Genomic DNA, 15,283 nt, shown 5'->3' on the forward strand with positions numbered 1-15,283 from the left:
CCCTGGAAAAGCCGGGGCCCCCGCCTATTTCTGGGCCCCCGTCTGTTTCTGGGCCCCACCTGCTTCTGGGCCCCCGTCTGTTTCTGGGCCCCCGCCTGTTTCTGCGTCCCCGCCTGTTTTTGGGTCCCCGTCTTTTTCTGGGTCCCCGCCAGTTTCTGGGCCCCATCGTTGCCTTTCAGACAACTCCATTTCAATCCTACCCAATAATTGACAAGTGTCTCTGCGTCCGATCCCTGTGTCAGTGTTTTTTCGCTACTGCAGGTCTTGCACTGACACAGCCATTGGGAAAGGATGCAGGATGAGCCAGGAGGCGGGCCGGGCAGGCGTGTGCGCGCGACAGGTGGGTGCGTGCGCGGCAGTGTCAGACCTAGAGGTCACTAGTGAATAATGTTATGTTTTGCTTGTATTTCCTGCAGCTGTTGGGCGATTATGATAAAGTGAAAGCTGTATCGGAAGGAAGTAACTGCAAGTGCAAATGTATCGTGAAGCCGGTGAACAAAGAATTATGTGAGAAAGTCCCGGGTGCTCCATTGCCTGATCATTCCTACACCGTGGAGACAATCACATCTGGAGACAACTGCAAGTGCGCCTGCGTGCTCCCCCCATCTGCTGCCAATCCGTGCGAAGGCGAATTCCGACTCAGGAAGCTGCAGGAGGCCGAGAGGAACGGCTACAAGGTATGGACTGTAATATTCCTGCCAGATTCAGTGCACATTGCAGCAGCAATACTTCTGTCCCAATGCAGGGAAGCCTGGAACAAAACCAAGTACAGTACAGCTGAGAATAGGATGTCAGCATTCAGAGAAAACCCACTCTCTCCTCATTGCAGCAGCAATACTTCTGTCCCAATGCAGGGAAGCCTGGAACAAAACCAAATACAGTACAGCTGGGAATAATATGTCAGCATTCAGAGAAAACCCACTCTCTCCTCATTGCAGCAGCAATACTTCTGTCCCAATGCAGGGAAGCCTGGAACAAAACCAAATACAGTACAGCTGGGAATAATATGTCAGCATTCAGAGAAAACCCACTCTCTCCTCATTGCAGCAGCAATACTACTGTCCCAATGCAGAGTAGCCTGGAACAAAACCAAATACAGTTCAGCTTAGAATAATATGTCAGCATTCAGAGAAAACCCACTCTCTCCTCATTGCACCAGCAATACTTCAATACAGTACAGCCGGGAATAGTATGTCAGCATTCAGAGAAAACCCACTCTCTCCTCATTGCAGCAGCAATACTTCTGTCCCAATGCAGGGAAGCCTGGAACAAAACCAAGTACAGTACAGCTGAGAATAGGATGTCAGAATTCAGAGAAAACCCACTCTCTCCTCATTGCAGCAGCAATACTTCTGTCCCAATGCAGGGAAGCCGTCAACAAAACCAAATACAGTTCAGCTGAGAATAGGATGTCAGCATACAGAGAAAACCCACTCTCTCCTCATTGCAGCAGCAATACTTCTGTCCCAATGCAGGGAAGCCTGGAACAAAACCAAGTACAGTTCAGCTGAGAATAGGATGTCAGAATTCAGAGAAAACCCACTCTCTCCTCATTGCAGCAGCAATACTTCTGTCCCAATGCAGGGAAGCCTGGAACAAAACCAAGTACAGTTCAGCTGAGAATAGGATGTCAGCATACAGAGAAAACCCACTCTCTCCTCATTGCAGCAGCAATACTTCTGTCCCAATGCAGGGAAGCCTGGAACAAAACCAAGTACAGTTCAGCTGAGAATAGGATGTCAGAATTCAGAGAAAACCCACTCTCTCCTCATTGCAGCAGCAATACTTCTGTCCCAATGCAGAGTAGCCTGGAACAAAACCAAATACAGTACAGCTGACAATAATAGAAAACCTACTCTCTCCTCATTGGAGCAGCAATACTTCAATACAGTACAGCTGGGAATAATATGTCAGCATTCAGAGAAAACCCACTCTCTCCTCATTGCTGGATAGGGGTTGTGGGGAGGCACCCAAGATGTAGATACTGGGTGAGTTTTAAAACGTACTAAAAATTAAAAAAAAAGGTTTCTTACCTCTATTGATGACTCTCCAGGATGGATAACAGGGAGTCTTTATGAAAAAACGGTTATACTGTTGACAACGCGTTTTACGGGAAGAAGCCCACTTCCTCAGGTCAATAGAAAACAGAAAACCTTTGGTACATGACCCCAGAGAATGGCCACACCCAGGGATAGTGTGATGTTACCAGTGAAGGGATGATTGGGAGTGTACAGATGTAGAGTTTCCCATACCCCAGAGAATGGCCCCACCCAGGGATAGTGTGATGTTCCCAGTAAAGGGATGATTGGGAGTGTACAGATGTAGGGTTCCCATACCCCAGAGAATGGCCCCATCCAGGGATAGTGTGATGTTCCCAGTGAAGGGATGATTAGGTGTGTACAGATGTAGGGTTCCCATACCCCAGAGAATGGCCCCATCCAGGGATAGTGTGATGTTCCCAGTGAAGGGACGATTAGGAGTGTACAGATGTAGGGTTACCATACCCCAGAGAATGGCCCTATCCAGGGATAGTGTGATGTTCGCAGTGAAGGGACGATTAGGTGTGTACAGATGTAGGGTTCCCATACCCCAGAGAATGGCCCCATCCAGGGATAGTGTGATGTTCCCAGTGAAGGGACGATTAGGTGTGTACAGATGTAGGGTTCCCATACCCCAGAGAATGGCCCCATCCAGGGATAGTGTGATGTTTCCAGTGAAGGGACGATTGGGAGTGTACAGATGTAGGGTTACCATACCCCAGAGAATGGCCCCATCCAGGGATAGTGTGATGTTCCCAGTGAAGGGATGATTAGGTGTGTACAGATGTAGGGTTACCATACCCCAGAGAATGGCCCCACCCAGGGATAGTGTGATGTTTCCAGTGAAGGGATGATTAGGTGTGTACAGATGTAGGGTTCCCATACCCCAGAGATTGGCCCCACCCAGGGATAGTGGGATGTTTCCAGTGAAGGAACGATTGGGAGTGTACAGATGTAGGGTTCCCATACCCCAGAGAATGGCCCCACCCAGGGATAGTGTGATGTTCCCAGTGAAGGGATGATTAGGTGTGTACAGATGTAGGGTTACCATACCCCAGAGAATGGCCCCACCCAGGGATAGTGTGATGTTCCCAGTGAAGGGATGATTGTGAGTGTACAGATGTAGGGTTACCATACTCCAGAGAATGGCCCCATCCAGGGATAGTGTGATGTTCCCAGTGAAGGGACGATTAGGTGTGTACAGATGTAGGGTTCCCATACCCCAGAGAATGGGCCCACCCAGGGATAGTGTGATGTTTCCAGTGAAGGGATGATTAGGTGTGTACAGATGTAGGGTTCCCATACCCTACAGAATGGCCCCACCCAGGGATAGTGTGATGTTCCCAGTGAAGGGACGATTAGGTGTGTACAGATGTAGAGTTACCATACCCCAGAGAAGGGCCCCATCCAGGGATAGTGGGATGTTCCCAGTGAAGGGATGATTAGGTGTGTACAGATGTAGGGTTACCATACCCCAGAGAATGGCCTCATCCAGGGATAGTGGGATGTTCCCAGTGAAGGGATGATTGGGAGTGTACAGATGTAGGGTTCCCATACCCCAGAGAATGCCCCCATCCAGGGATAGTGTGATGTTACCAGTGAAGGGACGATTAGGTGTGTACAGATGTAGAGTTACCATACCCCAGAGAATGGCCTCATCCAGGGATAGTGTGATGTTCCCAGTGAATGGATGATTAGGAGTGTACAGATGTAGGGTTACCATACCCCAGAGAATGGCCCCATCCAGGGATAGTGTTATGTTCCCAGTGAAGGGATGATTAGGTGTGTACAGATGTAGGGTTACCATACCCCAGAGAATGGCCTCATCCAGGGATAGTGTGATGTTCCCAGTGAAGGGATGGTTAGGTGTGTACAGATGTAGGGTTACCATACCCCAGAGAATGGCCTCATCCAGGGATAGTGTGATGTTTCCAGTGAAGAGACAATTGGGAGTGTACAGATGTAGGGTTACCATACCCCAGAGAATGGCCCACCCAGGGATAGTGTGATGTTCCCAGTGAAGGGACGATTAGGTGTGTACAGATGTAGGGTTACCATACCCCAGAGAATGGCCCCATCCAGGGATAGTGTGATGTTCCCAGTGAAGGGACGATTAGGTGTGTACAGATGTAGGGTTACCATACCCCAGAGAATGGCCCCATCCAGGGATAGTGTGATGTTCCCAGTGAAGGGATGATTGGGAGTGTACAGATGTAGGGTTACCATACCCCAGAGAATGGCCCCATCCAGGGATAGTGTGATGTTCCCAGTGAAGGGATGATTAGGTGTGTACAGATGTAGGGTTACCATACCCCAGAGAATGGCCCCATCCAGGGATAGTGTGATGTTCCCAGTGAAGGGATGATTAGGTGTGTACAGATGTAGAGTTACCATACCCCAGAGAATGGCCCCATCCAGGGATAGTGTGATGTTCACAGTGAAGGGACGATTGGGAGTGTACAGATTTAGGGTTACCATACCCCAGAGAATGGCCCCATCCAGGGATAGTGTGATGTTCCCAGTGAAGGGATGATTGGGAGTGTACAGATGTAGAGTTTCCCATACCCCAGAGAATGGCCCCACCCAGGAATAGTGTGATGTTCCCAGTGAAGGGACGATTAGGTGTGTACAGATGTAGGGTTACCATACCCCAGAGAATGGCCCCATCCAGGGATAGTGTGATGTTACCAGTGAAGGGACGATTAGGTGTGTACAGATGTAGGGTTACCATACCCCAGAGAATGGCCCCATCCAGGGATAGTGGGATGTTCCCAGTGAAGGGATGATTAGGTGTGTACAGATGTAGGGTTACCATACCCCAGAGAATGGCCCCATCCAGGGATAGTGTGATGTTACCAGTGAAGGGACGATTAGGTGTGTACAGATGTAGAGTTACCATACCCCAGAGAATGGCCCCACCCAGGGATAGTGGGATGTTCCCAGTGAAGGGACGATTAGGTGTGTACAGATGTAGGGTTCCCATACCCCAGAGAATGGCCCCACCCAGGGATAGTGGGATGTTCCCAGTGAAGGGACGATTAGGTGTGTACAGATGTAGGGTTACCATACCCCAGAGAACGGCCTCATCCAGGGATAGTGTGATTTTCCCAGTGAAGGGATGATTAGGTGTGTACAGATGTAGGGTTCCCATACCCCGGAGAATGGCCCCATCCAGGGATAGTGTGATGTTACCAGTGAAGGGATGATTAGGTGTGTACAGATGTAGGGTTACCATACCCCAGAGAATGGCCCCACCCAGGGATAGTGGGATGTTCCCAGTGAAGGGACGATTAGGTGTGTACAGATGTAGGGTTACCATACCCCAGAGAACGGCCTCATCCAGGGATAGTGTGATTTTCCCAGTGAAGGGATGATTAGGTGTGTACAGATGTAGGGTTCCCATACCCCGGAGAATGGCCCCATCCAGGGATAGTGTGATGTTACCAGTGAAGGGATGATTAGGTGTGTACAGATGTAGGGTTACCATACCCCAGAGAATGGCCCCACCCAGGGATAGTGTGATGTTCCCAGTGAAGGGATGATTAGGTGTGTACAGATGTAGGGTTCCCATACCCCAGAGAACGGCCCCACCCAGGGATAGTGTGATTTTCCCAGTGAAGGTATGATTAGGTGTGTACAGATGTAGGGTTCCCATACCCCAGAGAATGGCCCCATCCAGGGATAGTGGGATGTTCCCAGTGAAGGGACGATTAGGTGTATACAGATGTAGGGTTACCATACCCTAGAGAATGGCCCCATACAGGGATAGTGGGATGTTCCCAGTGAAGGGACGATTAGGTGTGTACAGATGTAGGGTTACCATACCCCAGAGAATGGCCCCACCCAGGGATAGTGGGATGTTCCCAGTGAAGGGACGATTAGGTGTGTACAAATGTAGAGTTACCATACCCCAGAGAATGGCCTCATCCAGGGATAGTGTGATGTTCCCAGTGAAGGGATGATTAGGTGTGTACAGATGTAGGGTTCCCATACCCCAGAGAATGGCCCCATCCAGGGATAGTGTGATGTTCCCAGTGAAGGGACGATTAGGTGTGTACAGATGTAGGGTTACCATACCCCAGAGAATGGCCCCACCCAGGGATAGTGTGATGTTCCCAGTGAAGGGATGATTAGGTGTGTACAGATGTAGGGTTACCATACCCCAGAGAATGGCCCCATCCAGGGATAGTGGGATGTTCCCAGTGAAGGGATGATTGGGAGTGTACAGATGTAGGGTTACCATACCCCAGAGAATGGCCCCACCCAGGGATAGTGTGATGTTCCCAGTGAAGGGATGATTAGGTGTGTACAGATGTAGGGTTCCCATACCCCAGAGAATGGCCCCACCCAGGGATAGTGGGATGTTCTCAGTGAAGGGATGATTAGGTGTGTACAGATGTAGGGTTACCATACCCCAGAGAATGGCCCCATCCAGGGATAGTGTGATGTTCCCAGTGAAGGGATGATTAGGTGTGTACAGATGTAGAGTTTCCCATACCCCAGAGAATGGCCCCATCCAGGGATAGTGGGATGTTCCCAGTGAAGGGATGATTAGGTGTGTACAGATGTAGGGTTACCATACCCCAGAGAATGGCCCAACCCAGGGAGAGTGTGATGTTACCAGTGAAGGGACGATTAGGTGTGTACAGATGTAGAGTTACCATACCCCAGAGAATGGCCCCATCCAGGGATAGTGTGATGTTCCCAGTGAAGGGATGATTAGGTGTGTACAGATGTAGGGTTACCATACCCCAGAGAATGGCCCCATCCAGGGATAGTGTGATGTTCCCAGTGAAGGTATGATTGGGAGTGTACAGATGTAGGGTTACCATACCCCAGAGAATGGCCCCATCCAGGGATAGTGGGATGTTCCCAGTGAAGGGATGATTGGGAGTGTACAGATGTAGGGTCACCATACCCCAGAGAATGGACCCACCCAGGGATAGTGTGATGTTCCCAGTGAAGGGATGATTAGGTGTGTACAGATGTAGGGTTCCCATACCCCAGAGAATGGCCCCACCCAGGGATAGTGGGATGTTCTCAGTGAAGGGATGATTAGGTGTGTACAGATGTAGGGTTACCATACCCCAGAGAATGGCCCCATCCAGGGATAGTGTGATGTTCCCAGTGAATGGATGATTAGGTGTGTACAGATGTAGAGTTTCCCATACCCCAGAGAATGGCCCCATCCAGGGAGAGTGTGATGTTACCAGTGAAGGGACGATTAGGTGTGTACAGATGTAGAGTTACCATACCCCAGAGAATGGCCCCATCCAGGGATAGTGTGATGTTCCCAGTGAAGGGACGATTAGGTGTGTACAGATGTAGGGTTACCATACCCCAGAGAATGGCCCCATCCAGGGATAGTGTGATGTTCTCAGTGAAGGGACGATTGGGAGTGTACAGATGTAGGGTTACCATACCTCAGAGAATGGCCCCATCCAGGGGTAGTGTGATGTTCCCAGTGAAGGGATGATTGGGAGTGTACAGATGTAGAGTTCCCATACCCCAGAGAATGGCCCCACCCAGGGATAGTGGGATGTTCTCAGTGAAGGGATGATTAGGTGTGTACAGATGTAGGGTTACCATACCCCAGAGAATGGCCCCATCCAGGGGTAGTGTGATGTTCCCAGTGAAGGGATGATTGGGAGTGTACAGATGTAGGGTTACCATACCCCAGAGAATGGCCCCATCCAGGGATAGTGGGATGTTCCCAGTGAAGGGATGATTGGGAGTGTACAGATGTAGGGTCACCATACCCCAGAGAATGGCCCCACCCAGGGATAGTGTGATGTTCCCACCCAGTGAAGGGATGATTGGGAGTGTACAGATGTAGGGTTACCATACCCCAGAGAATGGTCCCACCCAGGGATGTTCCCCGTGAAGGGTTCAGATTTATGGTTAGGACAGGTAACAATGCTAATTCATTTATTTCCTGTTTTTCAGCTATCGCGCATCACAGAAATGCTGGAAGGAAGTTTATATGGATTAGATCTGCTGAAGTTACACACCGTGACTACAAAAATCATTGACCGCATTGACAAGCTTGAGAAGGTATGACTTTAGATGTAAGGTGGTATTCCATAGAAAGAAGGTACAGCCGATGGGAAAACAGAGCTGGGTGGACCTGGCCTGGCCTGGTCTCTTATATGCCTTATGTAGGGCCTTCCAGAGTGGAGACACTAGTTGCCTTATATAGGGGTCAACAGGGATGGGTGTTCGAGTAGCTTCATACCTCCGGGTTGAAGGAGGAATAGTGGTAGTGACGTGAACGCAACTTGGAACACGACGTGGGACGGAAGGCAGCATGCGTAAGTCAACCCATTCTCGCCCGCCCCCACAGGTGCTTTAATTAACTCTCTGAATTTGAGTAGTTTTGAGTATGAAGCTACTCGAAAGCCCCTCCCTGTTGGAAATTCACTAAGGCTGCTCAGAAAAATTAGGTCTGTAAAATACAGCATTCGGTATTTTACACTTCTTTTCCAAGTTCACCAATAATTCCCCACATTTATTTATTTATTTATTGTATTTATAAAGCGCCAACATATTATGCAGCGCTGGACATTAATTTAGGTTACAGACAATATTTAGGGGTGAGATACAGCAATATGACAATACAGGATACAAGAAAACCAGATCACACACCATAGTATGAGTACCAGGTAATCAGGGCAGTTTCTAGGCTAAATTTCACCCAGGGTGAGGGTGTAAAAATCGCCCCCCCCCCTTCCCCGCCATGGAGCCAGGTATAGGTGCCCACAGTTTAGGTTAGCTATGTAGGTGCCACCAGTATGAATTAGATAGGTAGGTGCCTGCAGTATAGGTTTGGTAGGTAGGTGCCTGCAGTATAGGTTAGATAGGTACCTAGGTTATATAGGTAGGTGCCTGCAATATAGATAGGTAGCTTAGATAGGTAGGTGACTGCAGTATAGCTTAGATAGGTAGGTGACAGTATAGGTTAGATAGGTAGGTAGGTGACTGCAGTATAGGTTAGATAGGTAGGTGCCTGCTGTATTGGTTAGATAGGTAAGTGCTTGCAGTATAGGTTTGGTAGGTAGGTGCCTGCAGTATAGGTTTGGTAAGTGCCTGCAGTATAGGTTAGATAGGTAGGTGACTGCAGTATAGCTTAGATACGTAGGTGCCAGTATAGGATAGATAGGTAGGTGACTGCAGTATAGGTTAGATAGGTAAGTGCTTGCAGTATAGGTTAGGTAGGTAGGTACTAGTGTTGGGCGAACAGTGTTCGCCACTGTTCGGGTTCTGCAGAACATCACCCTGTTCGGGTGATGTTCGGGTTCGGCCAAACTGTTCGGCCATATGGCCGAACTAAGAGCGCATGGCCGAACATTACCCGAACGTTCGGCTAGCGCTGTGATTGGCCGAACGGGTCACGTGTAGTGTTGGGCGAACATCTAGATGTTCGGGTTCGGGCCGAACATGGCCGAACTCCGAACATAATGGAAGTCAATGGGGACCCGAACTTTCGTGCTTTGTAAAGCCTCCTTATATGCTACATACCCCAAATTTACAGGGTCTGTGCACCTTGGGAGTGGGTACAAGAGGAAAAAAAAATTAGCAAAAAGAGCTTATAGTTTTTGAGAAAATCGATTTTAAAGTTTCAAAGGGTAAACTGTCTTTTAAATGCGGGAAATGTCTGTTTTCTTTGCACAGGTAACATGCTTTTTGTCGGCATGCAGTCATAAATGTAATACATATAAGAGGTTCCAGGAAAAGGGACCGGTAACGCTAACCCAGCAGCAGCACACGTGATGGAACAGGAGGAGGGTGGCGCAGGAGGAGAAGGCCACGCTTTGAGACACAACAACCCAGGCCTTGCATGAGGACAAGAAGCGTGCGGATAGCAATTTGCATTTTGTCGCCATGCAGTCATAAATGTAATACAGATGAGAGGTTCAATAAACAGGGACCGGAAACGCTAACCCATCACAGATGTTCATTGTTCATGTTACTTGGTTGGGGTCCGGGAGTGTTGCGTAGTCGTTTCCAATCCAGGATTGATTCATTTTAATTTGAGTCAGACGGTCTGCATTTTCTGTGGAGAGGCGGATACGCCGCCGATCTGTGACGATGCCTCCGGCAGCACTGAAACAGCGTTCCGACATAACGCTGGCTGCCGGGCAAGCCAGCACCTCTATTGCGTACATTGCCAGTTTGTGCCAGGTGTCTAGCTTCGATACCCAATAGTTGAAGGGTGCAGATGGATTGTTCAACACAGCTACGCCATCTGACATGTAGTCCTTGACCATCTTCTCCAGGCGATCGGTTTTGGAGGTGGATCTGCACGCTTGCTGTTCTGTGGGCTGCTGCATGGGTGTCAGAAAATTTTCCCACTCCAAGGACACTGCCGATACCATTCCCTTTTGGGCACTAGCTGCGGCTTGTGCAGTGGCGTAGCTAAGGAGTTGTGGGCCCCGATGCAAGTTTTACAATGGGGCCCCCCAGGCACTCCATACATAGCAATTGATACGGCGCACCAAAACCTGCCAATGGCAACTACAGTGTCAGAGGTGCAAGAAGGGGATGGGGAATAGTTTCTTAATAATTACCACTATTCAAAGTATCTATAGAAGTGATTATTATGAGCACAGGACCAATAGAGAGCTAATACTGTAGTTGATGGAGGGCCCTTCGGGGCCCCTCTGGCCCAAGGGCCCCGATGCGGTCGCTACCTCTGCAACCCCTATTGCTACGCCCCTGGGCTTGTGTTGTTTGCTGCCCTCCTGGTCGTCCTGGGTTTGCGGAAGTCAGTCTGTCGGCGTACAACTGGCTAGAGGAGGGGGAGGATGTCAATCTCCTCTCTAAAGTCTCCACAAGGGCCTGCTGGTATTCTTCCATTTTGACCTGTCTGGCTCTTTCTTCAAGCAGTTTTGGAACATTGTGTTTGTACTGTGGATCCAGAAGGGTATAAACCCAGTAATTGGTGTTGTCCAGAATGCGCACAATGCGTGGGTCGCGTTCAATGCAGTCCTAGGCCGAAGAGGTCATAGCCTAGGGTCACAAAACCTGTTTATTTGGGCAATTTCAATGGTGGCGAGTCTGACGTACATAAATCGCAGCAATGGCCGTTAGCAACGTCTGAATCTCACGAAATGTCTCATGCAGGTAGAAGACATATTGTTAGACTTGGGCTCCAAAGATGGGTTCCCTACATCTCTGCAAACCAGAGTTACAGGGCTCCAAATTTGGTAAAATCCCCCATAGGCTTTCATTGGGCCTCCTATTTACAGTTCCAAAATCTCACATCTTTTCAAAGGGCAATTACTCAGCAGTGGCAAATTTTCTAGCATTGTAGGGACCCTTAGGGGGAACATGACTGGTGAGTTTCGGGCCCCTAGGCCAAAGAGGTCATAGCCTAGGGTCACAAAAACCTGTTTATTTGGGCTATTTCAATGGTAGTGATGGTGACGTACATAAATCGCAGCAATGGCCGTTAGCAAAGTCTGAATCTCACGAAATGTCTCATGCAGGTAGAAGACATATTGTTAGACTTGGATTCCAAAGATGGGGTCCCTACATCTCTGCAAACCAGAGTTACAGGGGTCCAAAATTGGTAAAATCCCCCATAGGATTTCATTGCCTCCCTATTTCACTTTCCAAAATCTCACATCTTTTCAAAGGGCAATGGCTCAGCAGTACCAAATTTTCTAGCATTGTAGGGACCCTTAGGGGGAACATGACTGGTGAGTTTCGGGCCCCTAGGCCGAAGAGGTCATAGCCTAGGGTCACAAAAACCTGTTTATTTGGGCTATTTCAATGGTAGTGATGGTGGCGTACATAAATCTCAGCAATGGCCGTTAGCAAAGTCTGAATCTCACGAAATGTCTCATGCAGGTAGAAGACATATTGTTAGACTTGGATTCCAAAGATGGGGTCCCTACATCTCTGCAAACCAGAGTTACAGGGGTCCAAAATTGGTAAAATCCCCCATAGGATTTCATTGGGCCTCCTATTTACCGTTCCAAAATCTCACACCATTTCAAAGGGCAATGGCTCAGCAGTGGCAAAACTCACCAGTCATGATCCCCCTAAGGGTCCCTACAATGCTAGAAAATTTGGTACTGCTGAGCCATTGCCCTTTGAAAAGATGTGAGATTTTGGAAAGTGAAATAGGGAGGCAATGAAAGCCTATGGGGGATTTTACCAATTTTGGACCCCTGTAACTCTGGTTTGCAGAGATGTAGGGACCCCATCTTTGGAATCCAAGTCTAACAATATGTCTTCTACCTGCATGAGACATTTCGTGAGATTCAGACTTTGCTAACGGCCATTGCTGCGATTTATGTACGTCACCATCACTACCATTGAAATAGCCCAAATAAAAAGGTTTTTGTGACCCTAGGCTATGACCTCTTTGGCCTAGGGGCCCGAAACTCACCAGTCATGTTCCCCCTAAGGGTCCCTACAATGCTAGAAAATTTGGTACTGCTGAGCCATTGCCCTTTGAAAAGATGTGAGATTTTGGAAAGTGAAATAGGGAGGCAATGAAATCCTATGGGTTATTTTACTAATTTTGGACCCCTGTAACTCTGGTTTGCAGAGATGTAGGGACCCCATCTTTGGAATCCAAGTCTAACAATATGTCTTCTACCTGCATGAGACATTTCGTGAGATTCAGACTTTGCTAACGGCCATTGCTGCGATTTATGTACGTCACCATCACTACCATTGAAATAGCCCAAATAAACAGGTTTTTGTGACCCTAGGCTATGACCTCTTTGGCCTAGGGGCCCGAAACTCACCAGTCATGTTCCCCCTAAGGGTCCCTACAATGCTAGAAAATTTGCCACTGCTGAGTAATTGCCCTTTGAAAAGATGTGAGATTTTGGAACTGTAAATAGGAGGCCCAATGAAAGCCTATGGGGGATTTTACCAAATTTGGAGCCCTGTAACTCTGGTTTGCAGAGATGTAGGGAACCCATCTTTGGAGCCCAAGTCTAACAATATGTCTTCTACCTGCATGAGACATTTCGTGAGATTCAGACTTTGCTAACGGCCATTGCTGCGATTTATGTACGTCAGACTCGCCACCATTGAAATTGCCCAAATAAACAGGTTTTGTGACCCTAGGCTATGACCTCTTCGGCCTAGGACTGCATTGAACGCGACCCACGCATTGTGCGCATTCTGGACAACACCAATTACTGGGTTTATACCCTTCTGGATCCACGGTACAAACACAATGTTCCAAAACTGCTTGAAGAAAGAGCCAGACAGGTCAAATTGGAAGAATACCAGCAGGCCCTTGTGGAGACTTTAGAGAGGAGATTGACATCCTCCCCCTCCTCTAGCCAGTTGTACGCCGACAGACTGACTTCCGCAAACCCAGGACGACCAGGAGGGCAGCAAACAACACAAGCCGCAGCTAGTGCCCAAAAGGGAATGGTATCGGCAGTGTCCTTGGAGTGGGAAAATTTTCTGACACCCATGCAGCAGCACACAGAACAGCAAGCGTGCAGATCCACCTCCAACACCGATCGCCTGGAGAAGATGGTCAAGGACTACATGTCAGATGGCGTAGCTGTGTTGAACAATCCATCTGCACCCTTCAACTATTGGGTATCGAAGCTAGACACCTGGCACAAACTGGCAATGTACGCAATAGAGGTGCTGGCTTGCCCGGCAGCCAGCGTTATGTCAGAACGCTGTTTCAGTGCTGCCGGAGGCATCGTCACAGATCGGCGGCGTATCCGCCTCTCCACAGAAAATGCAGACCGTCTGACTCAAATTAAAATGAATCAATCCTGGATTGGAAACGACTACGCAACACTCCCGGACCCCAACCAAGTAACATGAACAATGAACATCTGTGATGGGTTAGCGTTTCCGGTCCCTGTTTATTAAACCTCTCATCTGTATTACATTTATGACTGCATGGCGACAAAATGCAAATTGCTATCCGCACGCTTCTTGTCCTCATGCAAGGCCTGGGTTGTTGTGTCTCAAAGCGTGGCCTTCTCCTCCTGCGCCGCCCTCCTTCTGTTCCATCACGTGTGCTGCTGCTGGGTTAGCGTTACCGGTCCCTTTTCCTGGAACCTCTTATATGTATTACATTTATGACTGCATGCCGACAAAAAGCATGTTACCTGTGCAAAGAAAACAGACATTTCCCGCATTTAAAAGACAGTTTTCCCTTTGAAACTTTAAAATCGATTTTCTCAAAAACTATAAGCTCTTTTTGCTAAAAATTTTTTCCTCTTGTACCCACTCCCAAGGTGCACATACCCTGTAAATTTGGGGTATGTAGCATATAAGGAGGCTTTACAAAGCACAAAAGTTCGGGTCCCCATTGACTTCCATTATGTTCGGAGTTCGGGTCGAACACCCGAACATCGCGGCCATGTTCGGCCTGTTCGGCCCGAACCCGAACATCTAGATGTTCGCCCAACATTAGTAGGTACCTGCAGTATAGCTTAGGTAGGTGACTGCAGTATAGCTTAGATAAGTAGGTGCCAGTATAGGATAGATAGGTAGGTGACTGCAGTATAGCTTAGGTAGGTGACTGCAGTATAGCTTAGGTAGGTGACTGCAGTATAGCTTCAATAAGTAGGTGCCAGTATAGGTTAGATAGGTAGGTGACTGCAGTATAGGTTAGGTAGGTGCTGCAGTATAGATTAGGTAGGTAGGTGCTGCAGTATAGATTAGGTAGGTGCTGCAATATAGAGTAGGTAGGTAGGTGCTGCAGTATAGATTACGTAGGTAGGTACTGCAGTATAGATTAGGTAAGTAGGTAGGTGCTGCAGTATAGATTAGGTAGGTAGGTAGGTGCTGCAGTATAGATTAGGTAGGTGCTGAAGTATAGAGTAGGTAGGTAGGTGCTGCAGTATAGATTAGGTAGGTAGGTGCTGCAGTATAGATTAGGTAGATAGGTAGGTGCTGCAGTATAGATTAGGTAGGTAGGTGCTGCAATATAGAGTAGGTAGGTAGGTGCTGCAGTATAGATTAGGTAGGTAGTTGCTGCAGTATAGATTAGGTAGGTAGGTAGGTGCTGCAGTATAGAGTAGGTAGGTAGGTGCTGCAGTATAGAGTAGGTAGGTAGGTGCTGCAGTATAGATTAGGTAGGTAGGTGCTGCAGTATAGATTAGGTAAGTAGGTAGGTGCTGCAGTATAGATTAGGTAGGTAGGTAGGTAGGTGCTGCAGTATAGAGTAGGTAGGTAGTTGCTGCAGTATAGATTAGGTAGGTAGGTAGGTGCTGCAGTATAGAGTAGGTAGGTAGGTGCTGCAG

The 15,283-nt window shown here is 48.4% G+C and overlaps 1 protein-coding gene across 1 annotated transcript in view; it reads left to right on the top strand.

The window, feature by feature from the left end:
* The window catches only part of OLFML2B (olfactomedin like 2B), a 195,913-nt gene that overhangs the window by 30,523 nt on the left and 150,107 nt on the right, over nucleotides 1-15,283 (top strand). Inside the window, exons 2-3 of the mRNA XM_068251777.1 lie at nucleotides 417-677; nucleotides 7,986-8,093. Coding sequence (XP_068107878.1) covers nucleotides 417-677; nucleotides 7,986-8,093 — 369 coding nt within the window. The remainder of the gene's footprint in view (nucleotides 1-416; nucleotides 678-7,985; nucleotides 8,094-15,283) is intronic.

The sequence above is a fragment of the Hyperolius riggenbachi genome, chromosome 9 (genome assembly GCF_040937935.1).
Source record: "Hyperolius riggenbachi isolate aHypRig1 chromosome 9, aHypRig1.pri, whole genome shotgun sequence".
In the NCBI taxonomy this organism is placed as follows: domain Eukaryota; kingdom Metazoa; phylum Chordata; class Amphibia; order Anura; family Hyperoliidae; genus Hyperolius; species Hyperolius riggenbachi.